At 38.3% G+C, this 26,945-nt stretch overlaps 1 protein-coding gene across 8 annotated transcripts in view; it reads left to right on the top strand.

The window, feature by feature from the left end:
* BANP (BTG3 associated nuclear protein) overlaps window positions 1-26,945 on the top strand; it is a 138,722-nt gene that overhangs the window by 9,642 nt on the left and 102,135 nt on the right. For 6 of the 8 annotated variants that reach the window (XM_062623709.1, XM_062623710.1, XM_062623705.1 and 3 more), the window contains exons 4-5: window positions 14,652-14,774; window positions 15,679-15,854. In XM_062623709.1, coding sequence (XP_062479693.1) covers window positions 14,652-14,774; window positions 15,679-15,854 — 299 coding nt within the window. The remainder of the gene's footprint in view (window positions 1-14,651; window positions 14,775-15,678; window positions 15,855-26,945) is intronic. The other 2 variants (XM_062623711.1, XM_062623707.1) reach the window with 1 other exon arrangement.

Raw genomic sequence — 26,945 nt, 5'->3', positions numbered from 1 at the left:
ATGCAGTTGTGAAACAGATGTGATGTATGAGCATGCTTTATTTTTTAAGGTGTCTTTCATTAATAAAACTGTTAAGTTTAATTAAAACAATGTAATAGGCTTTGAAGAACAGGATTTGTCCGTCTACTTTGTTTGCAGCGTGCTACTTAGCAAGGCTTTTGGCTCCAGATTTCCCAGGTTCTAGATCTGTGTTTCTGGTGTGTGATTGTTTCTTTGTTTACAAGTGGCTTTGTAGTAAAGAAATTGAAAACTGAGATGGTTTTAAATAAAATAGTAAAATAGAGGGAGTTGGGGTGGAAAAAAATGGAAGTAGGGTAACTTTCCTTCGAAATTTAGGAAAACCATTGTTGCTCCTGTATAAAGTCTTTAGGGGAAAAGTCAAACAAACCTAAAGAAATATAATCAAGGTATTGGTATAAAAACTGAAATAGCTAGAATTCTGGTCTCCCCTGGCCCCTGCCCTGTGAGTTACAAACCCCTTGACCAACCTAATTACATGTTATCAGGTATTGAATAGCTTTTTCATTTTTGTAGCTTTTTTTATCAAAAGGTGTTTTATAGATTATAATAAACTCTCCTACTATGTTAATCCAGGCTTTTAGAGTAGTAATTCTTCAGTTCTTATCACTAAATAGTGACTGTGGAGCTGCTGGTGTATGTAGTTAAACTTTTTCCTATATTTGCTGCAATTGATACTATAACTCATTAATTGATATAAACAACTATCCAAGTTTTATCTATAGGTATTTTTCTTTCCTTTTTATTAATACATTAATAGATAAATTAGCATTATAAAGCTTGGGGATTCTTTCTGTCTCTAACTGAAACTGAGATGTCTGAAGACCCTCAACTTGCAAGAAGATGTATTTTTTGAGTAGCCAGTTTAAAACAATGCATGTATTGAGGAATATAATATCCTGAAAGATGTATGGTACATGGTTTATTTTCAAGTTGCAGGTACATTACTTTGCCTGCTGTGAGCCTGAGCTCATGCATTCAACTTTAGGCCTGAAAAAATATTTCCCTGGAAGCAGATCCAGACCCCAGGACAACTTAGCAGGCAGCTTAGCAAGATGTCAGTGATTTGGGGTGTTAATCAGAATGTATTATAAAGGTTTTGTTTGGAGCAGCTTTGGAGGTCATCAGGTTTTGAGAAATTCTGTCTGCTTTCTATAAGCAAGCCAGGTTTATTTATCCTTCAGTACATCTTGTGGTTGAGCATCTTTCTGGGGCCTCATGCAGCAGTGTCTTTAGTGCAGACCTTCAAGCCTGGGAGTGGCTGACAAAACCACAGATGAATTTTCATCATTGTTTTGGACTGGACCCTGGGGCATCAATAAACTCTATAACCTTTCCCAGTCACTTTCTGTCATCAGTCTGTGGTGCTGTGTGCAAACATTTATTTTAAATTACCAGTTCAAGTGTCATGTCTGTAGTTTCTGTTTAACAAATCTGTTCTGTTTAATGGCTTTGTTTTCATGAAGAATTGAGGATGATTGTGCTGTCCTGGTGTGAATAGCTCTTTCATGCAAGTCCAGTCTGTTTATGTCTGGGTATGGAGCGGGTTGAAGGAAAATGGCACAATTGTCTGTGATCTACTTTCACTGTGTTCATTTTGAGGACACTCACAATGAGGGAACAAAGTCAATATTAACAAAAGTTAAAGACTGTAATTAAAACTTTGCGACTTTATTTGCCCCTTCTTATGAATTTAAAAATTTTGCTTAGGATCCGAAGTTTCTTAAAGAGCACAAATATAAGCAAAAATTTGATATGTGGATAAAAGATTACTGGTAAAGTGGAAGTTTGGCTAAGGGAGTGAGAACGTCAACTCCCATTCATAATTGCATTGGCTGGCCAAGAGCGCTGTCAATTTCAGTGCCTTTTGTGGCTTCTGTTTTTTTTGAATTAGAGAATGGTTTAGGTTGGAAAGGACCTTAAGATCATCCAGATTGAACCCCTGCCATGGGCTGGGACACCTTCCACTAGACCATATAGCCCAAGGCTCTGTCCAACCCCGCCTTTAACACCACCAGGGATGGAGCATTTACCAGTTCCTTGGGCAACCTGTTCTAGTGCCTCACCACCTTCACAGTAAAGAACTTCCTTATACCCAGTCTAAACTTCCCCTGTTTCTGTTTGAACCCATTCCCCCTTGTCCTACAGTCCCTGATGAAGACTCCCTCTCCAGTATCTTTGTAGCCCCTCTTCAGATACTGGAAGGCTGCTCTGAGGTCTCCACGCAGCCTTCTCTTCTCCAGGCTGAACAGCCCCAGCTTTCTCAGCCTGTCTTCATACAGGAGGTGCTCCAGTCCCCGATCATCCTCGTGGCCTCCTCTGGACTTGTTCCAACAGTTCCGTGTCCTTTTTATGTTGAGGACACCAGAACTGCACACAATGCTCCAAGTGGGGTCTCACCAGAGTAGAGGAGCAGGATCACTTTCTTTGACCTGCTGGTCATGCTCCTTTTGATGCAGCCCAGCACATGGTGGGGTTTCTGGGCTGCAAGCACACACTGCAGCCAGATTATGTTCATTTTCTCATCAACCAACACCCCCAAGTCCTTCTCCTTGGGCTGCTCTGAATCTCTTCTCTGCCCAACCTGTAGCTGTGCCTGGGATTGCTCCGACCCAGGTGTAGGACCTTGCACTTGGCATGGTTAAACTTCATGAGGTTGGCATCAGCCCACCTCACAAGCGTGTCCGGGTCCCTCTGGATGGCATTCCTTCCCTCCAGCGTATCAACCGAACCACACAGCTTGGTGTCATCGGCAAACTTGCTTGAGTGTGCAATCAGACCCGCTTCTGTTTTCAGTTCTTCTGTCTGCTGTTGGGTTTTTGCTTGTTTCCTTTTTCCTAAGTCCTCACTGCAAAGCAGGTGATAAAGGGATTTGTTTCATGTGCATTTGTTTATAAAACCATATGCACTCGCACACTCTCAAGTTGAATGTGTGCAGTATGCTTTGTATGGCTTTCTTAAAGGAAGTTAGCTACTATCACCTTATACTACCAGGTAGTGATGATTAGTATTTTAGTCTGGAAAAATTGTGTGGCTTGAATTAAGTAAGTAGTATGGGTGAAAAACCCAAATACCTTCTTGATGTATAGTAGACATGTTTATCTGAAAATTATGGTTCTGTCTTGCATTCAGAAATACAGTTTATGAAACTGCGCTAATCAAATAAACGAACCATTTGTCAGCCGCTCTTTCTTTATCCTGCATAGTGATAGTTTCTTTGGCTGTGGTGCAAAAAAAAAACCAAGACCCCAATCTCGACATCTTTGATTCCCCGAAAACATGAAAATACTTTCCAAAGTCTCCTAATTTGTCAGAAGAACTTGTCAGCCTCAACATCTCGAGACTGATTCTGGTCCTGCATAGCAGTAAGAACACCAATTTACATCTTTTTGTTTTACCTGTATTGAAACACATGTTTTGTGGAGAAGTACCTGCTGCAGATTAAATGGATGCCTGTGATTCATTATAATTAGGATCACTACAACTTGATACTGAAAATAGTTCAAGAACTCTCATGACTGATTTTATTGGTTTTTTTTTGCTATATATCTTGCAAGACCCACAGCAGCAGTGCTGTAAATGGTGGTAATTCTTGCTTTGGACTTTTGTGGTAGAGATTTAAATATTTTGAAATAAAGCTTGCCCTGTTGGTTTTCTGCATGGAGTTTTTGTTGCAGATCATCAGCAAGTGAATTTTTTTTGTTACAAACCATCAGTTTGTGAAGATTTTATGCTTACTGCCTGCACTACTGGGAGTTAAAATTCACACAGGACTAAGGAGAAACGGCATCTTGGATTTAAGTAGCTTGTACAGCAGTGTTCTCATTGGAATTTCACATTCCATTATTGTTGCACTAAGATATTGAGGAGCCAAGTGTTTAGTAATTTGTTGTTGAGATTTGATAAATTCAGAAACAATGTATAATGTCCAGATAGCATTTAGGTTGAGAGTGCAAGGTCAGTTATGGAATTAAAAAGACAATGTAGTACTAATATTTCATCTGTGTTTTGGAGAGTTCAATAATTCATGCATGTATGGGATGGAACTCTGCAAACCTTTTCAGACTGACCAAGATTTGAACTGTGTTGATTCGTTCTTCCAAGTCCAGTTTTCTTAGGTTAATGGTTTCTGATGAAATATTTATAATAGTCCAGTGATTCAAATGAGAGTCTAGCAAGTAGCAGCTGATAACTTATGTCTGAGACATAAATGCAAAATATGTGGCTTGGATCTTTTTAATTGTGGTGCTGTTTAAAATGTGCCTGCGAGGCTTTTGGAGAGACACAGCTTTGAATTCTTAAATATAATGCTAGCTAAGATTTTCAGCAGTATGCACTGAAAATAAAGTCTTAGGTAATAAACTCTCTTCTTCAGAGGATTTGTTTTTGTAATGTGTTACAAGGCCAGTTTTTTTCCCCGTTTGCCAGGTAATTGCACAGTAAATTTTCCCAGCTGCTAGTCTTAACCCATGGCAAGTGTGAAATCCTTTAACTTAGGAGGCTTAAAGCGTCGGAAGTAACTTGTGCTCTGAACCACACGTGGGTAAACACTTTATTCCCACTTAGCTAATACACAGGGACTTTGTTCTGTGTCTAAGGCTTCAGTGAATCCTTTTATTCTCATTTTGTAAAGAAAAAAACCTATGTGAAAGCCACAGCACAAAAGCAGAAGGGCAGTTGTGTGAAGTCCCTTGTGGCGCAGCGTATTGCTATTCACAATAGTGAGCTAGGAAACAAGAGAACTGAATGTGCACAGAATTTGCCCCTTGTGCCAAGACATTTTAGAAATCCACATCCTTTATTTGTAAGGGTATCTGAGAATGAAAAAGAGAGGCATGCGTGGGGATCAAAAAGGCTTTCAGTTTTATAGATTAGGGGTGGCATTTACTGTTGTAATTAGTGTCTAAGAGCATTTAAAACCAATTATAGTAGTATTAAAATGTGGGTTAACCTGCCCCCTTGCCAAAACCCATAAGGGTCATACTAGATGAATTCTGGGGAAAACAGAACATTGGCTCTTATTCTGTGGTTCTGTGAGCATAGCCAGCTATTGCATTCAAAAAATAAATGTAAAGGGTACATGACTTGAGATTTGGTTCAGGATAAATGCCTTCATATGGCTTATACTTTTCCTTAAATAACAATGGAAAAGAATTATTGTGTTTAATGGAAGTGGACAGTTTTTACCTCATGAATGTTGTAAAAAGTCTGAAAATTGTTAGTAGGATTATATTTTAGTGAAAGCCTAAAAATCTTACTATATTTGTATCACTGCACTGCATTGTGGAAGCATGTTACATACTCTGTATTTCAAGAAGTAATTTATCGAGCATATAATAAACAGAAGGGGGCAGAAAAGCCTTATATATTCATTTGGATTCCAGCTTTGAGAATTTAAATCTTTTAATGTTACAGTCTCTGGAGATTATTTGGAGTTTGAAAATGCAGCGGTAAGAGCACTCCCTGGAAACCTTTCCTGTCAGTTGGGGTATTTAATTCTGAGTACAGCAAAACGGATGAATGAAGAGAAGAGCAGCTAATGAGTTTATGATTAAAGGGGGGAAGTTTTCATTTTCCTCTGGAAAGAGCAGAACTTTAAGTTGTGTTTCAAAGTAGTTTGCATACCAGTTTACACCAAACTCAAGTACCAGTATTTTTAACAGTTGTGAAACCGACTGGTCTTGCTACTCATGGAAAGTAATACATAGTAGTTTAGTTTTAAAAGAAATAATCTACAGTGGTGTTGGAGAGTCCTAGCTTTACTTTAAGCAAGGTGGGAAGGAGCTATAGGTGAACTTACAGCTTCAAAAGAATGAAACAGACCAACATCTAGCAAGGTCTCGGCAAGGTTGGTGAGATGGCAGAGAGCCAGTCTTCCATCTGCTTTATTTGGCAAGAGATGCTATTTAACTGATACATTTCCAAACGTAAAAAACACGCTGTTTGGAATCTGAATGTCTTTCCAAACAGCATTTTTCCTTTTCGTGGAACTGTACTTTTTTGCATATCTTTAGCTTTGTTCCATATTGAAGGGTGGAGTATGAGACAGGAAATCTGCTCCTAATAACTTTTAAAATTGTATTCTTTGTGAGAAGTCAAGAGCGGTATTTCTTCAGTATCCCTTCAGGGTGTATGGAAATTAAAGATCCAGTACGAGCTCTCAGAGTAGCAGCATCCTTGGCCTATCTATAAAAATATGTATGTGGTGGCAAGTGTGGTTGGGTAGTTGTGAAAAGCAAGAGAACAGAGGTACATGATGGAAGTTATTTACAAATCTGCTCTGTAAGAGTTGTGTGTTTGAGTTCTGTTTGCAGAACCCTAATGTTGTATTTATTTACAGTTTGTTGTTATCTGGTGACCATCAAGGTGTCAGTTAACTAGTGTCTTGAGAGCCAGTCTATAACACTGCTTCCCTCACCCCCAGACATCTAGTGCCACATAAGTAAAGCTTATGCTGGCTTACTTTGTAAGAAATTTTGGAAAATAAATCTAGAAGTAGCTAATTGCATAATAAAGGGTTCAAAGTCTTTACTTCTTTTCATACAGTGTTTTTTAAACAAAGCAATTCCTATTTTAGTACTAAGGCTGCAGTAGATCACTTACAGTAACTGTGTTCAAGATCAGTCAAGCCTGCGTATCCCTTACAGATCAACCTTTTGTGTTCTGTGCTTAATTCAATCTCTAGTATGCTGCATTACTACTACTTCTCTAGTTCAGGAAGTTAAGGCTCAAAGAAGGGTAACAACTGTTAATTTCTTCCTATACTGTCTGAAAAAGTATCTTTGCTGTTGTATTACCTGTATCTTTTTAATCTTACATTTATTTTTAAAAATGCTTGTATTTGGAATCATAGAATAGTTAGGGTTGGAAAGGACCTCATGATCATCAAGTTCCGTCTGCCCTGCCATGGGCAGGGACACCTCACACTAAACCATATCATCCAAGGCTCTGTCCAACCTGGCCGTGAACACTGCCAGGGATGGAGCATTCACAACTTCCTTGGGCAGCCCATTCCAGTGCCTCACCAACCTCACAGTAAAGAACTTCTTCCTTGTATCCAATCTAAACTTCCCCTGTTTAAGTTTTAACCCATTAACCCCTGTCCTATCACTACAGTCCCTACTGAAGAGTCCCTCCCCAGCATCCCTATAGCCCCCCTTCAGATACTGGAAGGCTGCTATGAGGTCTCCGTGCAGGTTTCTCTTCTCCAGACTGAACAGTCCCCACTTTCTCAGCCTATCTTCCTTTTGATGCAGCCCAGCACATGGTCTGTGTGTGTGTGTGGGGGGGGGGTTTCTGTGCTGTGAGGGCACACTGCAGCTCCAAGCATTTATTATAGGTGCTGGAAATGCTGGGATGGAATGATGCCCTCCTCCCCCAACACACCTAGTTTAAAGCTTTCTTGACCAGCCTAGCAAGCCTCCTACTAAAAGGCTGGCTCCACCAGCCTCCAGTAGACCTGGCTTCCCAAATTGAGTCCCATGTTCTAAATACCCAATCCCCTGACTATGGCACCACTGTTCTAACCATTTGTTAACCTGCCCAATCCTCCTGGCCTTTTTAAGGTCCTCCCCTGTATCCTGGAGAATTGATGAAAAGACAGCCTGAGCTCCAGAGCCCCTAACCACCTCTCCCAGGGCTCTGTAGTCCTTCTTCATGTTCCCCGGGCTACTGCTGTCTGTATCCCTAGCACCCACATGGATCACCAGGAGTGGGTAATAGTCCGTGGGACTTACTAGAGCAGGCAGCCTCTCTGCCACATCCCTGATCCGTGCCCCTGGTCGGCAACACACCTCCCTTGAGACTGAGTCAGGCCAGCAGATGGGTGCCTCTGTGCCTTTCAAAGCAGAGTCCCTGTTTATAAGTCATGGCCTGTTCATTTCTTGTCCATAATCAGAGACACTAATAATCAATGACATTTGTTAGCAGTATTTTTTCAATTCTAGTTGTTGTTTGCATGTGGCCTACTGGTTTTGATGCTGTTGTATATCTGCTTAGGCCAAAAGGTTCATTTGTGCGTTGATCTTTTACGTAGCTTCAGTTGAGTTTGAAGTAAAAGAAATTATTCTGGGTTCTCTTTCCCTGCCCCTACCCCCCACCCCCCTTCATTTTTCCCCTTAAAAATAAACCCAAACAGAACAAACCCCCCAGAAACGGTATCCAGTTGCTTGCATACCTGTATCGTAAGATCCCTAAAGAAACCCCGTTGTTTTAAGTGGTAGGTTCTTCAGCTCCCTTGTAGCTTGACTGTTGGTTAGTTGTTGAACTAGTTGGAAATGGGTGTTGTCATTTGTGGATGACTACACTTGTTTGCTTGTACAGGTGTGTTTAGCTTTTCTCAGAGCAAAATAATCCACAACAGAAGTTAACAGCTTTTAAAATTGGTTGATAAAATAGGTCTTAAAGCTAGTGATTCATGTCTTTGATTGTCAGCCAATTCAGAGGCGCTCTCTAGGTGAGGCTGTATACAACAAACTCCATATAAATGTATTTTGTGACTTGGAAAATGTCTGGCTCTTACTTATTTGAGCTGAAAATTTGATGTTAAATGTTTTTAAGCTGTTAACAGTATGTTTTAATAAATGCTGCCTTTGCTTTATCTTTATTATAAATTGATTACAGCTTTCTCAGTTTTCACATCCATGAATCTCTTTAGTGACGGCTGGTGTACTTTGGCTTGTCTTCTCACAGGATCTAAACATTAGTGCTGTCTTTATAATGTCTGCTCTTATGTGATGTTCCAGATGCAAAGAATCCAAAGATAATTTTTGATGGCTGAATTCTCACTGAAAATGATGGATAATACTGCTGCTTTTCTGGCAATTGACTTGACTGGGTGAATGCAGTTTAGGGATGTTAAAATTTTAACTGTTCAAGTGCCCGTACAGCTCCCTACCCTACAGCAGGTGTTCCACTGGTCTTCATTGTGGTGAATCATCTGATTGTTGGCAAGTTTGCTCTCTCCTGGGTGGTAAGGAGCTGCATTCATTGTTTTTTGACATAAATCCAGTGTAATTTTGTGTATGCTTTGCCAGTTTGTGGTTTTGTTCATGCATACCATAGTGTAAATTCATAAGTCAGTTTTCTCATTCCTCTTTGGATGCAGAATCTTAACTGTATGTGCAGAAGGCAAAGGAAGCAGGTGGTCATCAAGAGGAAGAAGCAATTAGCATTATCTCCCTAAATGGTGATGGAAAGAGGCAGAGTGGCTGGTGTTACAGATGAACACAAGTGTTAGTGAAAGATAAAAAAGAAAAGAAAGTAAGGAAAATGCCACCCTTCTAAAATGGTATTTTTCTGTATAATTTGAAAAACTTGTAGATTTCCCTCATGGCAGGGCCAATTGAAATATTCCCCCAGACACCTGCCCCCCACCCCGCTATGAGCTATATACACTTAAGTCTTCATGTTCCACCCCACAGCAGTAAACTGGAAGATGTGAGAATTCAAGGTCTGTTTCCCAGACTTCCTTTCCTTAAGGCTGTGTTTGGCTGGAGAGCTTCAGAGCAAGCAGTCTGCCTGGGCTAACTCCAACTCCAGCCTTCCTGATCCCCTCTTTTTCTGTATCTCCTTCTGAGATGTACACTAGAGGATGAGACAGTGATATCCTCAGGAGCCCTGCCTCCGTATAAGCAGCACCCGCTGTGTGAGCATTGGAGTGACCACAAGGTATTACATGGCCAGGAAACAGCAGTTTGTGAGGCTGTGGCTAGTTCAGAGTCCCAAAGCTGAGCTCTTAGTTACCTGCTTGCAAGATCACATGTTCAAAGGCGGCTCAGAAATGGTCTAAATAGAGCACTCGTGTTTGAAAACTTTGGCCTGATTTTCATCACAAGTCGTTTTCTTTGGTTTAGAGAAACATTTTTGATCTTGTACCTTGTGGAACATAGAAATGTCAGTTCCTTATTCCTTATTTTTCTCTTTCTAAATGAAAACCTCATATGGGAAGAAGAGGAGATGATGGTCCTGGTATTGCCAAAAGTTCTTTTATGTCATTGGGTGCATTCTGTGTGATTGACAGGTTGTTGGCCATGAAAAACCAACAGTTAAGACTAATGATCATATCTATGACTCACACATTTCCATACTGAAAACTATCTTTGGCAGCAATTTTCTTATGCAAAATGTAGAATGTCCTTTTATATTAAAAAAAAAAAAGAGAAAAGGCAGAAGCTAAATGTGTGCACTTGAAAATTGTTATCTGGTATGTTTATTTTTTCTAGAAATACTTTCACCTCTAAGTTAACAGAGTATTTGGTAAACTGCATTCAAAAATATTTCCCAGAATATAATATTATCTGTAGGTTGCATGCATTTTAATTTTTCACTGAGTTGTGTCCAAGAATAGGAAAATTGCAGGACGAGTCTCTCCAAGTTCTAATGCTTACGGGGAAAGGAGCACATGAACACAAATGGAAAGTCCTTAAGCCTGTGCAGCAACATGGGGTTTTTGAAGCACTCCCACTGACCCTTCTTAATGTTTTCTTTCCATCTTCTCCATGAGTATAGTACTGGCAGCACTCATAGGAAGAATTGCTTCATTTGGGATCAGAGTGAATATCAGAAGCTTTCCTTCTTTGTAATTTGTTTTCTGTATCTTAGAATATAAGTAATGATTAAAGTAAATTCATCACCAGTATGAGCTGTACAGACTGAAAAAAAAAAGAAGAATAGTATGAGGGTGAGCAAGGCTGAAATAATTTTTAATGATTTCCTCTGGATTTTTGTCAGGTTAGCCCAGTATTTTGGCTTTCCATAGAATTCCTTATTTAAGTTCATGTATATTAACATGTATGTATAGTAACATGTGTATCTACATAAAAAGGACATGGAACTGTTGGAACACATCCAGAGGAGGCCATGAGGATGATCAGGGCGTGGAGCACCTCCTGTATGAAGATAGGCTGAGAAAGTTGGGGCTGTTCAGCCTGGAGAAGAGAAGGCTGCGTGGAGACCTCAGAGCAGCCTTCCAGTATCTGAAGGGGGCCTATAGGGATGCTGGGGAGGGACTCTTCATTAGGAACTGTAGTGATAGGACAAGGGGTAATGGGTTCAAACTTAAACAGGGGAAGTTTAGATTGGATATAAGGAGGAAGTTCTTTACTGTGAGGGTGGTGAGGCACTGAAATGGGTTGCCCAGGGAGGTTGTGAATGCTCCATCCCTGGCAGTGTTCAAGGCCAGGTTGGACAGAGCTTTGGGTGAGATGGTTTAGTGTGAGGTGTCCCTGCCCATGGCAGGGGGGTTGGAACTTGATGATCTTAAGGTCCTTTCCAACCCTAACTATTCTATGATTCTATGATTCTATATTCATTGGATTTCTTGTTGTCTCTAAAATAATCTAAAAACAGAGAATAGAACAGCTCACAGGAAATTTAACAGCAAGCATATTCCCATATCTGCAGGGAATGTTGTGGGTATCCATTTTTCCTGTGTACAAGTTGGAGCCTAAGACAATCCTGTGAAATTCTCCTTCTTCAAGCATAGTGGAACCTTTTTGTGTTAGTCCCAATTGTTATTTTCTTCCAGATAAGTAACTGCTCAAGTTTCACAGCATCAGCTCTGAAAACTTTCTGCCTTGTGATGCCTCATTGTCAGAATTTGTTAGCAAATTCTGTTGCCATTCTTGTTCGATGTATATCATGGACAGAACTGTAGTTCCTTGGTTAACATTTATGATTTGAATTGAGAGGTTACCCCATTCACCTCATGCAGATTGGTTTTGAAAGCATCACTCTTCAGGAGTTTAGCATAAAACATCCATAATTTCTTCTTTAAGAGTGAAAAAGTATTGAGTTTTACTGGAGTCTTTGTGTTAGTAGATACAGATACTCTTATCCAACACTAATGATTCCTGATAATAAACAAGAAACTCCAGTTATTTTCAAACTAGAGCTCCTACTCAGGAGAGAGAAGTCACAGAGAAAGGTTAATTGGTGGTTGTAGATTTGTTGTGTGGTGTTGAGCATTTCCAAACAATTATTCTAGCTGGCCTCTGCTACTCATGTGACTTTGTTTTTCCTCCAAACTGCTTTATGGGTTCTTTGGTTCCTTACAACTTGAGAACAGTTCATTTCCACATGTAAAACAATTGGTGGACAATTTGGTGGTAGTTGTGGCTTGTTGCAGAAGTTTTCTTTGTGAATGTGGTGTCTGGTTTTGCGTTTGTGCTGTATAACCGGGAAAATATGTGTCAGTAAAATGAAATGTTTAGTTAGTGGCTCCTACCAAAACAACTGCAGGTGGATTTTTCTTGTCAATAATCCACTCTACTGACTGGGAAAAGTTAATTCTTGGAGAGGAGCCAGTGTTTTCGTGGGTGTTTGTTTAGGGATAAATTGTAAAAAATGTTTATGCATTAAAGTAAGCAAGCTTGAACATACACTGATGCCTTGTAGAGGGGATAAATCTGTGCTGGTGGGCTATATAAAAGCATTTCCTTATTCTAAATTTGCTTAAATTAGCTATATGCCATCCAGCTCACTCTCTAGATTGCCTTCCTTAAAAATGAATATTCCTAAAGAAAACCCAAAGGGCAACTCCCCCAACTTCTTCCCTATTTTATGCCAATTTTTACTGCTAAGTCTCTCTTTTTCCAAATATAAACTTAATATGAGTAAAATCCTAAGGACTTTTATAAATGTAATTTTATTGCATTTATCTCTACAGCTGAAATTAATTATTCAGAGTGTTCATTAAAAATAAGCTTTGGTAAGTGACATTTTAAACAGGCATTCAGAAGTGATTTCAGGAAAGATGGTGATAAAGAACAGTGTCTAAAAGGAAGTGTAAAATTCTTGAACATTTTAAACCAGCCTGTGAAAACTTCAAATGTGGCTATGTGGACAGTTTGGGATGTGTAACAGGAACAGGTAGTATTGATGCTAGACTGGGGCGGCTGCTAGCATAGCCGCTGCCAAGTTTTGCATCTATCAGGTGTTTGGTGTGGGGCGTTTTTGTTTTGAAATGTTTGGTGCTGGCCTTGAGAAAACAGGCAGAAGTTGTTTTTTATTCAATAAAGAATGTGTAGGGTTTTTTTCCCCTTGATAATGGAGAAACTTCTGAAAAGGTGACTATGAAAGCATCATAAACCCCTAGACTCTAGATAGCAGCTGAGAAAACCTAACAGAACCTCCCCGTTTATTGCTTAGTATAAACTGAAATTCATATACAGGTGAAAACCTATAGCACAGTCAGCACTCATCTATGATGAGACAGACATCTTCTAGAGCTTCTCAAGGTTTGCAGTCCACCTGATCCTTGGCAGCCCATGAGGAATTCCAGTTGTCGCTACTACCAGACACAGTTATTGTTAAAGGAAGGTAGTCCTGGGTCTTTTTGTATCCAGAAAACGTGTTGTCAACCACTTCATCTGTGCCAAAGTTGATTCATTTATCCTTAGCTCTTAGGACACTTTCCTATCTTTTATTTAGGTCTTACCAATGGCTATTGTGGCACCTAAAGTCTTAAGTAGACTCATGAATATTTAAGCAGTGAATCAGCCTATTACAGCTGAAATAAACAGTTGCTGTCATCAGATTTGTGTGTTTCAACAATTAGTTAAGAGGTACAGTTAGGAAAAATAAATGTCCATCAGTCATATTTGAGATGTTGGATGGTAAAAATGATAGTGGGCTATTTATTGTGGGAAGCAGAGAGAAAGAAGAAAATGTGTGATTTAGAGACAGAGAAGGCTTTCTTCTAAGTTCTCTTCTTAAGTTTACCATGAGTACAGCAGAAACAGTCTTAAGTATCAAAACCATGCCTTAGAATGTTGAGTAATGGTGTGGGAATAATGTTTATAATCTGTGAAAACAAATCAAATGATAAACTGCATGCCAGGGCCAGTTAGCTCTCATATTTACTTCTGTATGATAATGTAGATCTAATATGTTTTTTTCTATACAACATTTGTCTAGTAATTTTCTTCTACATTGTAAGTGCTAGTGAAGGCTTTCTGGTTTCTCACAAGCTAAATGCTTTCCTGTTTTAAATACTTGTTTTTTGTATGTTAAATGCACACAAGAATTAGTTCAGTCTTGTCATTATTTGAAGCTGCAGTCTCTCCCTGTTCTGCTTTGATGACCCTACTACCCCTCTTGCCTTCCTGCCCTCCACAAGCCCCCAGCCCTGCAAGACAATGCATGCTTTTTAACTAAGCTCATCATCCCGTTTTGGAATAAACACTTTTACATTATTTTTCCTGAGAATTATCCTACTCAAATGGTGCATTACCATGTAAGTTGGCCATAGATCTCTGAAAATGCCCATGCTCAGACTTTTCAAAGCAAAAATCTGTTGGCTCTTTGGAGCAGTGATTTGCAGACTTTTTTCCTGTGTATCTTGAGTTGATAAATTCCTTATTGCTTTGCCAGGAGTGGTAGACTTCTATATAATTCCGTTGAAGCTGTGTGTCCCCTGAAAAAGTTGAGTACTTGAAATGGTACAGATGTCAAATGCGATGGATTACCAGTGTTAGCATTTGATACAGAACTGCGATGCTGGGAGAAAGAGCAAGGCATACAGGCAGTTTCTGCTTCCAAGTAGACTGTTTAAACCGTAAGACTGTTAATGTATTATTTATAAGATCTGCTCCTTTACATTCCATTTTCCTCTCTGATTTTTTGTCTTGTAGTGTTGTCCCTCAGACAACAGTAATACTGAACAATGACCGGCAGAATTCAATTGTAGCCAAGATGGTTGGGCAGGAAGAGCCCCTGAGCAGAGCAGCGGATTCCCTGGAAAATATCCTTAGCAAGTTAGTAGCGGTTACGGGAATCCTCCCCCTTCATTCCCTCCTTTGACAGGTCCAGTCTCTGCAGCATTTTGAAGACAAAAAATGAGGAATGTTCTGGGTGATAGTGTAGAGGGTGACATGGAATTGGTACCTGAATATTTAACCAGGCGGACAGTTCTGCCTGTAGAGGCCTTGCATCAACAGGCAAGGTATAACGCAATGCTTCACTCATGGTGGGGTGAGAGTATTCTTGGAGGATGTAGGATTAGTTCAATGTTAGTTGAAAGAAAGTGTCCACAGCTCCATGTGTTTTACATGGATGCATAGTCACATAGGGATGTGCCAAGATCCTGTATTTAACCGGCTGAAGAAGGAATATGCAGCCACCCAAGGAAGGCTTGTTAGAATTTATACTGTCTAAAGCAAATTTTAAATAAAATGGAACTGGAGATTTTGGGTAGAAAATGTTCTTAAATAATATTTGTATAATTTTTTGTTGTTTGTTTGCACATTGGGCCTAGACTTTTCCATTGATGCAAATGTAAAAGGTGTATCTAAAAGTTTTTTTTTTCTTCTGCAGTTTTCTTTACATTTTATTTTGCTGGATAGCAAAAAAAAGAAAAAAGCGATTAGTCTGTGTTTTGAATGCATATGTTAGTGTTTTTTGCATCCCAAGTGGATCTTACAGAGAAATTAGAGACAAGCATTTGGCATGGATGTCTAAACAGTAGAGTAAGATTATAACTTGAGTTATGAACAGGAGTAGGATTGTTTAAAGGGGTATACTTTTACAATATATGTAATTTTGTCAGTGTTTTCAGTTCCTCACAGTGATGTTGTCAGTGTTTTCAATTCCCTCACAATGATGTTATTCCTAAAGAAGGATTGTGTTTTTCCCAAAGTTATCTACTTTTCTTTTCCATAGTGCTGTTCCTGGACGTAGGCAGAACACCATAGTGGTGAAAGTTCCTGGGCATGACGACAGTCACAATGAAGATGGAGAGAGTGGCTCTGAGGCCAGTGACTCAGTTTCCAACAGCGGACAAATAGGAAGCCAAAGTATTGGAAACAACGTCACCCTTATTACACTGAACTCTGAAGGTATGCTCATCTAACTATAAGGCTACTTGAGCAGAGTAAATGTGGTGGTGGAATGAACTGGAAGCTTCAGAGGTCATAATCACAGGTCCAACTTGGAATTGTTAGGCAGCACAGCAAGCATCGGATAGAAGTGAACCAATCTGAATGAGTCATTTGTTTGTTTCATTTTTGCAGGCAGAACAGCTAATTTAAATAACTTAACAAAAGGTAGTCCCCACTGTGGCAGTGTAGCTTTATACTTTAAACCCTCTAAATTAACAGATGCAACCTGCAGGGTTTCCTATCACCAAGCTGAAATATTGTGTCAGGAAAAAAAATGCCTTCTCTGGGAAATAGAAACTACTGGTACCATTTCTTCCTGTTATTTACTATGGTAGTCCACTTACGTAATTTTTATGAATGTAAAATAGTTGTTTTAGCAATAGTAAACAATTTTTATTTATGAATGTAAAATAGTTGTTTTAGCAATAGTAAACAATTTTTATGAGGAAATCCATCTTAAAAACAGTGTTAGTAGGATAGTGTGTAGTGTCAGCTTTCTGCAAATTCTTTAGGTCTCAGAGACTAAAATCAAATATAACAATATCTAAATTTTAGATTAGCCTTACATGGTTTGGAGATTTTGAAATGAATGTTAGTTTGCTAAATTTTAAACATGAACATGATGCAAAGGACACTGGCTTTCAGGTGAAAACAAGATGTGATAAATTGTTTTACGATTAATTTGAAAGTATTGATTATTTTTTTTCTCATACAGATGTAAATTTGAACCCTAGACCTTAAAAGTAATTAGGAGAATTACTAAATCGAAAACATATTTATTTACTATTTACTTACGTGTTACTCTGGATGTGGTAGCTCATATTTACATTCATGTACCAGAGAAGAGTAAGTTACTTCAGGAAGTTATTGCAGGGAAATGTACTTAAGAGGTTACCTTTCTACTTCAGAGGTAAATACAGTGTCTCTTTTTGATCTCTAACACTGAAATGGAAGGACTCTAATTTAGGAGTGATTAGGTTTCTTTTTCTTCTGCATGATCTCTAGCCACTGGAAAAAGCATGTTTGGTGTGAGCAGTTTAGGATAAAATTAGTGACAGGGATTAATTCAAGATAACCTGCAACTGAGCACTTAAAAGTGCATGTAAAGATTTCAGAACTGACTAAAAAAATCAATGGGATACTTTAAAACTTCAGTGCTTAAAAAACTGTGGAAGTCAGTCTACTGAAAGTCTCATGCACCAAAGGTTGTTTCTGAAAATGTTGCTCTAGGGCATCCGAACCTAGGATTCTTCGACTTTTATGGATGCATATACATCACACACATATAGTAAAGAGCTTTTAGGTTCTGTCCTGTTTGTATGTGGTGAGATAGAGTTGCTTCTGAAGGGCATTTAATTTTGGGTCAATGAGGAATTAAAGGAGACTGAGGCTGAGGAGCTCCTCTCAAAAAAATAAAGATTGGATTGCAGATAGTGCTGATATTTTCATGTGAAAATACATATAAAACATGCTGTTTGTGAAATCTGCTGATATTTCATGCAGCTTTGTCAGCTCTGCCAGGAACAAAGTTTCTAGCATTAGGAGGGTATTTGTTGTATAATGCCCTTTTTGACTTGGTTATTTTGCACAGACAAATGTGCTGTTGGCCTTCTGTGCTATTGTTGTATATGTAAATTTTGAAGAAACGGGTGATCCATTATTGTCTTCAGATCTGATTTCCTTCAGACCTTTAGAACACTCATCCATTAAAAATCTCTGAGATTGATGAATGCTTTGAGAATCAGATTAGTAATCCCCCACACCTACCTCTTCTTGCCCTCATGAAGATGAGTGCTTGCACAGAAGGAATGCTAAGCAAACTAGCCTGCAGTATGTTGCAGAAATTAAACTATTAATAAAGGAAGTGATGAAGAATAATAGGTCTGTTGTGCAGACTTGTTTTCTTCAGCATTAAAAGGCAAAAGTTACAGCACCCATCAGCTTGCTTTCATAGTCTGTGAAAGAATTCTGAGTGACTGAGTTTCTCAAAGGAATCTTGATTGTAAAATATGAGGGCCTGATAATGGCAGACTTCAGCTCTTACTCTCTGAAATTAAATAAGGGGTTTCCAGCATGACTCCTATCAGTCATCTTGTGTCTAGAAAGCAGAATTGGGCTGTGTTTATAGTTGGGTGTCAGCTGACTTTGGAAATGATATTGACAGGGGGGTATATTCAGAATTTAGTTAATTTACATAAAGGCATTGCTTGCTCTCTGCTGGCTGATTTCAAAGAGTATTTAACCACATATGTTTGTTTGTTTGTTTTTAAAACACCAGCGTTACTGCCTTTCTATTGATTAAAAATAATTATACAGAAGCATGGAGCCCAGTTCCCACTTCCAGTAATAATCTAGAATTATTTTGGGGTCTTCTGCTGACTGGCCACTGTCAGCATTTTGTTCAGTCTTCAGTTTATATTAACCTTTTTTTTCATGTGCAGTAAGTGCATGTCCTCTTTTCTTTGAGGAACAGTTACTTGATTCTTTCTTTTGCTTTTCAGAAAACTGAAAATGCCCATCCATTTCACAAATGCAGTTAATGGTCTGCAAAGTGTTCATTTTAAGACATAGTGTTTATGAACTGAAAGCACATAGAGGTACTTAATCTCTAATTTCTGTGAAATTTTTTGCCTCCCCCTCCCTCATTTCACTTTGGAATAATAAGTCTCCTTTCACAAGGGGATGATAGCAGAAATATCAACACCTGGTGTATTCATTGGACTACAGTTCTAAAAGTGTGTTCATGAACTATTTGCACAATTAAAGATAGAACCCAGCAAGAACAGAATTAATCAGTATTGAATTACCAGTGTGAAATCAAATTAGGCTAGAAGGCTGGCTAGTTAAGTGACTTACCATTTTTATTAATGTCAAATTTTTGGCGTAGAAAATACCAAGGGTATCCTTATTTGGCCAACTAAGAAATATTAGGTTTTTTCATTTAATTTGTAATTTTGCCCTTCAGATACTAATAGCTGTTAAAAGTGATTAGTCTGCTGTTGTTTTGAAAGCATATATTAGTGTATGCCTGTTCTGCTCTAGCCTTTTTTGCATCCCAAGTGAATCTTACGGAGAAATGAAAGACAAGCAGTTGGCATGGATGTATAAATAGTAGTGTAAGATTATAACAGTGTGTTTTATAGGTAAAATTACTTTTCTGCGTATGGGAGCATGATTTAATACTAAGCTCAAAGCTCAAACCTCTGTTTTACCAGACTCCTCTTTTTAAGAAGAGAAGTTTTTTCATCCAGAAACACTGAAAGAATTGAACGCCACTGATCCTCTCAGGATTTAAATGGGGAAGGGCCATCAAGTTGAAACTGATTCACTTTGAATCTTTGGTTTCTGGAGTTCTGGATTGGAGCCTTAATTTAAATCCTAAGCAAAAAATACAAACTTCTCTTATTGCACTGAAACAGGGTACTGAATGAAGAAGCCCAAGTGTGGCCCACTACTGAATTCATGTTTGCATGAAGTGAAAAAGCAGAAAGGTCTTACACCAGCAAACACATAATCTACCAAACAAATCTATGTCCAGGCTGCTCTAGTCTGGTAATTTAAACTGTTCAAGCAGTGCTTAAATATTAATTGTAAGCCTGTAACACAAAAACTGAAGGTCTAATTGACTTGATCATCTCCCATCTCTTTTCCTTTTTTCTTTTCTGATTTAGGAAAAAAATCCCCTCCTAGTATTTTTAATACAGTATATTAATGATGTTAAAAATGGTCCTCACTTTAACCAAGAGTCATTGTTTCAAACCAGAGATCTTTTTGTTGTATAATCACCTTTGTTAAATCTTAGCTAAGAAGTTCTGATTTGAAAGAGCTTTTGAAGAGCTCCTATGACAGTTGTGAAACTCCTCACCCACAGTGCACAGAACTAAATAAACCTGGTTAAACTTTCTATTTTCTCTTTCTCTCTGTCTTTTGAAACATCAGAGCTTAGGTGTCTCCTGTGTTGTAGCAGGAATGCAGTGAAGCAGGTTACATCCGGAAGGTTGCTTTTGTCTTCAAATGAACTTCTTTCTGAAGTGTGGCTTTTAGGAATTGGAAGTACCCAGCTGTACCCATATTTCTAGCAGTCTTTTGTGTATTTGTTTCACCCTGAATGTCTGTGTTAGCAGAAATGTTTTCTGGAGGAAGGAAACCACCAAACATGAGTTACAGCATGACCTGTCAAACTTCCAACAAAACATTTTACTGAGCAAGTATCTAAGAATTTGGATAGAGTCTGGTTTTTTTTGAAAGGTTTTAGTAGATGAGAACAACGTAAATATAATGAAAAGTAATGGTTTTTCTTGTGTTCTCCTGAGGCACTCTATGCTTTTTCTGTAGATGAAATGTATGCTATTTCTGTATAATGAAACCCATGTTTAAAAAGACAGGGAACTTGTTTGTTGTTCACCCTGTCCTCCCCAGAGGGGATTACACATCTTTCTCATTTAATGGAATAAGAAACAAACATTTATCACTGGGAGGTGCTTATAGTAAATGTCAACATTTGGTAGATGTTGTTTTTTTTTAGTTTCAGAAGTCCAGTTGATTTTGACATGAATGTATTCTTATCGTAAGTTTTGGAGTATAGCATATTCTCAGTTTAAACCAAGTTGTGCTTTTTCCACATCTTGAACTTTCTAAGTAGGCTTAAAATTGATACACAATTGATTTAATGAAGAACACTTTAAAACCATTGTTATTTAGGCCTGGTGTCTATGTACACGTTATTTTTTGTAATGAACTGTTGTAGATCTTCAGGAACTGTTACAAAACCTGTGTTTGTCCATTTATTTTGTCCATTTGGAGGATTTAATTGCTTGATGTGTTAAATGGTCTATAATGCAACAACTTTTATTCCTCTGTTCAGCTGTGATTGGGACAGGGTTGATATTTGTCTTAGGTGTATTGAAGCTGTGCAGAATTGTGACTTAAATGTCATGAGCACCCTCCAGGTTTGTACAGTTCACTGTTCTGTGCAAGCAGATGGCACAGGAAGAGATGTAATTAATTTCACTCATATGGTTTTGGATTGTGATAGCCGTAAAACTTTATATACTAAACACTTTGAAATGTAATTTAGTTTTTTAATAGTTGCATGGGGGTTTGTGCTAAGTGGCATAGTGGCACACTTCTGTTTCCCTCTTCAGTTGTCAGATATTGAGCTTCTTACACTTTCGGGGTGGCAATAGAAGGAAAAGCTTAGACTGTTAAGTTATTTTGAGGAAACCATTTTCCTGTGCTTTCCAGAACTTTTGTACATTTGTAAAGGTCTGTAGCTTCTGAACTGGGTTTCACCAATCTAAAATGTTACAGCTGGTATTTAGTGACTTTATCGCATGGAAGTTAGTTTGTAAATCCATTCTTTAAGCCTTCGTATCTCTGAATGTATTGGTTACTCGTTAGTTATGTGGCATATTAGCTATGTTCAGGACAACTTTCATCCAAACATTGTTGAGTTCTTCTGGGTTTTGCCTTCCACTGCAAAAAGTAATACTGTGAAGAACATTAGATCCACACTAGTTTTAAATGACAGAAGTTTTAAAGCTATGATATTAAGTACCTATATTGTTTTCTGACTTTAATGAATTCTCCCGTAGTGGTATGTGGCTGTAATCCTGTCAAGGGTTGGTTTTCAATTGACTAAGCTATATCTTGGCAGCTGTATGCACTTCATGCTGACCACAAATCTGTTAGAAAATATTCTGACATTCTCAAATGTATTTATCTAAACTTTTTAACTGAAGAGTTTTAGCATTAGATGAAGGAAAGCAAGTTGCAGTAACTATGAAGAAGTAAGTTTCAGTAAGAAGGGTGTGCATATTTTCAAATGATGGATGCTTAAAAGGAACCTTTTACGTTCTTAACAGATAACATCTGAGATGAAAATAACACTCTTCTGTCCAAGCTCCAGTTACCTCCCCTCTTATTTACTGTTATTTGGCCTTATATTTAGAAAGCTGTTAGAAGTATGATTTTCCAAACTCATCATTTTAACCCCGTCATCTCCCCCTTGCATTACTATCTCTACTCTGGCACCCTCATTATGAAGGAATACCTGTCCTATGCCATCTGGGGTTGCTCTTGACTTATGGATTGCCGTGCTTGTAATGTTTTCCCCAGCATCTTTATGCATTTTTCTGCTTACCTGGGAGGATAACTGTCCGTAATACTTGCTGCTAAAATTGTATTTTCTCATGGTGTTTATATAAAACTTAAGCCATAGTTAGGGTATCTTTCTTCTAAGACACTTTCTGTAAGATACTCTTCTTAGTGACGCCTTCCATCTCAATGTGTGTTGACACTGCCTCTAATCTACCTATTTGTTTCTTGCCTTGTCCTTGGGTTGTAAAATTGCTGGGTAAGGATCTTTTTCTGTACTTAGTACTTTCTGCAACCCTTGGTTCTGATGTGTGTTACACTCCTGGATTTATAGGAAGCGATCAAAAAGTGTGGCTCTTGCTTACTTGTGTTTTCTCATTTGTTGGGTAAACTGCTTGGAATTCATGGAGAAAAGATCGTGCTTCATTCATAACGTACTCTTTCTTGGCAAATCTGGAGCTTGCAGTAAATAATAGTTTCAGTATTTTGCATTGTTAAGTACTGTTTTACTAAGAAATGTGTGCAAACAGCAGAAAGTAAAGAACAGATAATATCCAAATATACTTAATAATCTTTTTTGATTAATTAGTTTTGCTGTGATCAGGCAGTTTGTGCATCCTCTGAGGTGTTGAATTTCATTTTGAAAAACTTTGCAAGAACTTGCTCTTCAAAATTTTACATTAGAGTATGGGTAAAACCAGAATTTGCTTTTTGCAAATTTTGCAGCTTATATACAGGAAAAATACTAACTTAAGCAGCTGCTTCAGTTTAGCTCCACAAAGCTCAAATGTTGAATACTTTGAATACAGTTCAACTAATGAATAAGCCATCAAAGATCATTCTGTTCTTGCACACTTCTGTAGGAGATCTGATGACAGCATTATTGTGCTTAATATTAGATATTTCTTTCAAGAGACAAGGAGCTTCAAGATGTAAGGTATATTATAAAAATACCGTTCTTACACATATTCAGTATATGGTAGCATTTAAAGTGTTTAATCTGTGACTTATTGTACAAACAAGAGGAGCATCTGTTCCTAAAACATTAATGCACATTGTGTTATCCTTTTAAAGTTTCACAATAGAGTTACTGTCCTATTTTCAATATGGAAGAGAAAAAAAAGCCAGACCTCTCATCTTTGTGGTCTAAGAACGTCCCATTCAGCATTACTGTGTTGCTTTAAAAGCAGATATTTTTGAAAGTGTCTATGCCAAAGCCAAGACTTTGAAATTATGAAGAAAGAAACACACTGTCCTTAGTACAAGTACATCCCAAGCTCCATGAAAGCTGTTTTTAAGTGATACAAATAAAATGGCAAGATCCCCTGACTTGGAATTGATTCAGTGAACTTTGCACTTGATACACGGTGTTGGAACCAATTAGGATAGTTTTGTATCGTATCTGCTTTCTCTGCATTCCTTTTGCTTCATTTTAAGACTAAAAATACAGAACTGGAAATGTAAATATGTATTTTTTGAGAAGATAAGGGAAAAATGATCTACATAGCGTGTTAATTAAAGGGTGAATGGTATTTTTGCTAAGAAGATTGTTTAGTCACATATTGTCTCTTCAACTTTGCATCTGAAACAGTCATTTTACAATAGTAGTATTAAATTGTGCTCAGGATTTGCTTTCCAAATGTCGAATCCAAGCACCTACTTGTACGTGGCCCAGACTTATCCATCCACAAGATTTTCCAGTTCACTGTAAGATCAAATCTCACATGCTATGTGATGATTTGCAGCACTTTGCTTTTCCTGCCAAGCTCCTTATGACCAGATAGAGACAGCAAGAAATGAACTTTTAAATAGAACCTTTTTGTACCTGAAAAAAATACTTTATGTATCTGATGTGAAGACAATGATGAGACTTCAAGAGCTTCAGTGACTTGTTAAAGACAGAGGGAACTACGGAAATTGATGTATTTTATGTTTTTAAGTACCGAGAGTAAACAAATGAAGGACAGTTTCTTCCAGGTATCTGTCAGAGTGATCTTTGGAATTGACAGTCTGGTCCACTGTGTAATAAAGATAACTATAGCAAAGAGGCAATAAACAAGAAAGTGGGCAAAACCCAAATTAGAAATCTGGTGTTTTCTGACATGAAACACCTTTCCTAAGGGTTTTAAAAGTCCACATACTCTAATTTTCTCAACTTTATCTGATTTTTTTTTTTTTGGCAGATCATTTTAAATTACAGATATTCACATAGTCCTCATTTTCTACTCTGTTGAATAAATTCCTTGGCCTTTCATGAGTCATAAAATAAGTGTCTTTTTATCTCATGGATTTAACCACGTACAGAAGCTGAAGCCTTATTTTTAACAAGCAAGGAATCTCACTTATGTCATGCTGAGACTTCTATGCACACCATAGTATTTGCCAAGACAAGTTTGCTTTGGTACTGCGTGCCCACGTATGGCTCTTTGCCCCGTGTGTTGTCCGTCAGACAGCTGAAGAAACCATGAGTGCAGGATATGTATTCAAAGTATCTTGGATAGCGTGATGGTCCCCTAACCACAGGGGCTTAGAAGTTAACTGGAACTGTGTCTCTGTTAGCCAAATCCTTTGTGCTGTATGGAAGATTATAGCTGGAGCATGAAGTTCTTCAGGCTGTCTCTTTTTATTTAATATATTGCAAATTAAACCTTTTTCTCCCTTCAGAATAGTCAGGCAAAAAACTCCAGTTCTGTGTCAGTGTCTAATGTTCATGGATATGTGTGTGGATGTTGTAAGCTTCCTTTGGCCAGGACTCCTTAACTGCTTTTTACAGTGGGAAAAGGTTTTGTTGAACATGGCTTTAAACTAGTTCTTGAATCAGTTTTAGCACCAGCTTTAAATCACGTTGCTAGATTTGTAGGTTAACATACAGCGTGGTTATTACTCTGTTCCTTATGTTTGATGATGGTCAGTTAATGAAGTCAGCGGTCTGTAGTCTCAGTCACTACCCCTGTAAACCTCTGCAGGGGCAAAGGGCTCTGGGTAATTGACAGGCGTTTATTTAAAAAGATGATGGTAAATCTTCTACACATCAGCCAAAATATTGTTTAATTTTTCTAGAAATGGGTGTTTATTTTTGTAGGCTAGGATTTGGGGGGTTTGGGATGGGTTTTTTTCTTTGTTTTTAAGGGTGAGTCACCTTTCTGCCATTGTTCTAGCTATGTTGTTTTTCTCTGCTGCAAATGCCAGATTTGCCCTCAGCCTTGTTAGTAAAATAGACTACTTGGAATAATGCAGATTGTTAATTCAAGTGTTTATATGGGCAGGTGTTTCCTTTTGTTCTCCCTTCTTAAAGGAGTGACTAATAGCACCTATTGAGAGAGCAGAGCCTGGCTTTCCTTCTGTCTTACAGTTAATGCTCACATGTCAGACTAGGGAGTGTATCCCAATGGAAAAATGTAACAGTCATGCAGTCATGTGTCTGTCATCCCCCTGGTCAGGAAAACATGTACATGTCCAGAGTGAGTCTGAAAGCCGTGGCAGCTCTTGTCTAGTTTTTGTTCTCTTGACATAGTTTTTCTTGATACTACCCTTCAAGCTTCCATAGAAAGGCTTGTTTGCATAGCAGCCCAGCCACCTCTCCTCTCATGTGTCCCTGCTGAAGCAGAGGAATGGTCAGCTGTGTGGTGAGATAAAAGAAATGGACTTAATACAGTAAAAAAGATTTGAAAACAGCATTGAAAGGTGGACTACTTCTGGATTTGGGAGAATGGAGATAAAGGCAAATTTTCTGACCTTAAAAAAAACCCCACTAATCTGTCATTAAAGTGAGCTTCTGCATAGAGAGAAGAAATTAGATAAAAATGTCAGGACTTGTAACAGGGAAGTAGAAATTATCAAGAGCCACTTCTCTGATGATATAATATTAGGTGTAAAGAAAGGCAAAGAAGTACCTTTCCACATAGCACTCAAAATGCAGCAAGGCCATTAGGAAAATCAATTAAAGAAAAATACTGCAGGGCTAAACAAGAAAGGTGTGTGATTAACTGAGTTACAGGTGAGCATGTGCATTATGCTTCATTGTTTGTAAGTGTGTTCTTCAGCTGCATTCTTCCTCCCCAGTGCTTCACATGGTGGTTGTGTTTTGGTAGCGTTTAAGAATAGAAGAAGCTGTGTGTGGTTGTGCAGTGCCTAGTAGAGTTGTGACTCTGTGTCTGGCTATTACAATGTATGTCCTAAATAACCCAACTCATCTAGGTTCTATCTAGATATAATGTATAATGCCTGACAATACATGTAATAAGAGGCTGTTTGAGTGCACGGAACTTAAATGATGAAGCTTTAATCAATAGTGTTAACGTACTTAATTATTCAGAGAGAACTTCCATCAAATTCTCAGTCTTTCTGTCTCCTTACTCAGTCTTTCTCCTGGACCACTTGTTCAGAGCAGTTCTGCCTTAGTCATAACTAGCACTGTATTTCCTCTTTTCACCAGGTTTCTGGTGTGCCATTCTCATGGTATTTGCTCTATGCAGAGTGCTAGGTATATTGGCAGGATGGTAGGAATTATTCTTATATGCGGTAAGGAATAGTTTAGCTTTTGTGCCCTCAAGTAGCTGCAACAAAACAGAGTCAGAGTTAACTTTAGTCATGCAAGTTCCACTTCATGCAAGATGATTATAAAGCAGATTCCCTTTCTGTTGAAGCTTTTAGAACAGGAGGAAAATGCAAGAGATAATTTAATGTGGGGCTTGTCTTCATAGGTCAGAATAACAAGATAGTGTCTTTTTTTCCAGGCTGTTAGCAATAAAAGAACAGTTTCATGTAGCAGAAACAGTATGTTCTGAACTGCATGCCAGTGAAGAGGAGGGGGAAAAAAACTTGTTATTTAGCAAAGTGAAAAGAATCTTTATAGTTCGTATAGGTTGATAGCATTTGTTAAACAAGCCTGCAAGTCAGAGGTGGTCCGTAAGTAGTAACGGCTCTTACATCTGATAGTAGCTGTGAACTGTG

The sequence above is a fragment of the Pezoporus occidentalis genome, unplaced genomic scaffold (genome assembly GCF_034315485.1).
Source record: "Pezoporus occidentalis ecotype Australia unplaced genomic scaffold, CSIRO_AGI_Poc_V1 ctg258, whole genome shotgun sequence".
Classification (NCBI taxonomy): Eukaryota; Metazoa; Chordata; class Aves; order Psittaciformes; family Psittacidae; genus Pezoporus; species Pezoporus occidentalis.
Note: the sequence above shows the minus strand (reverse complement) of the source record. Positions and strands in the feature narration are given on the sequence as shown.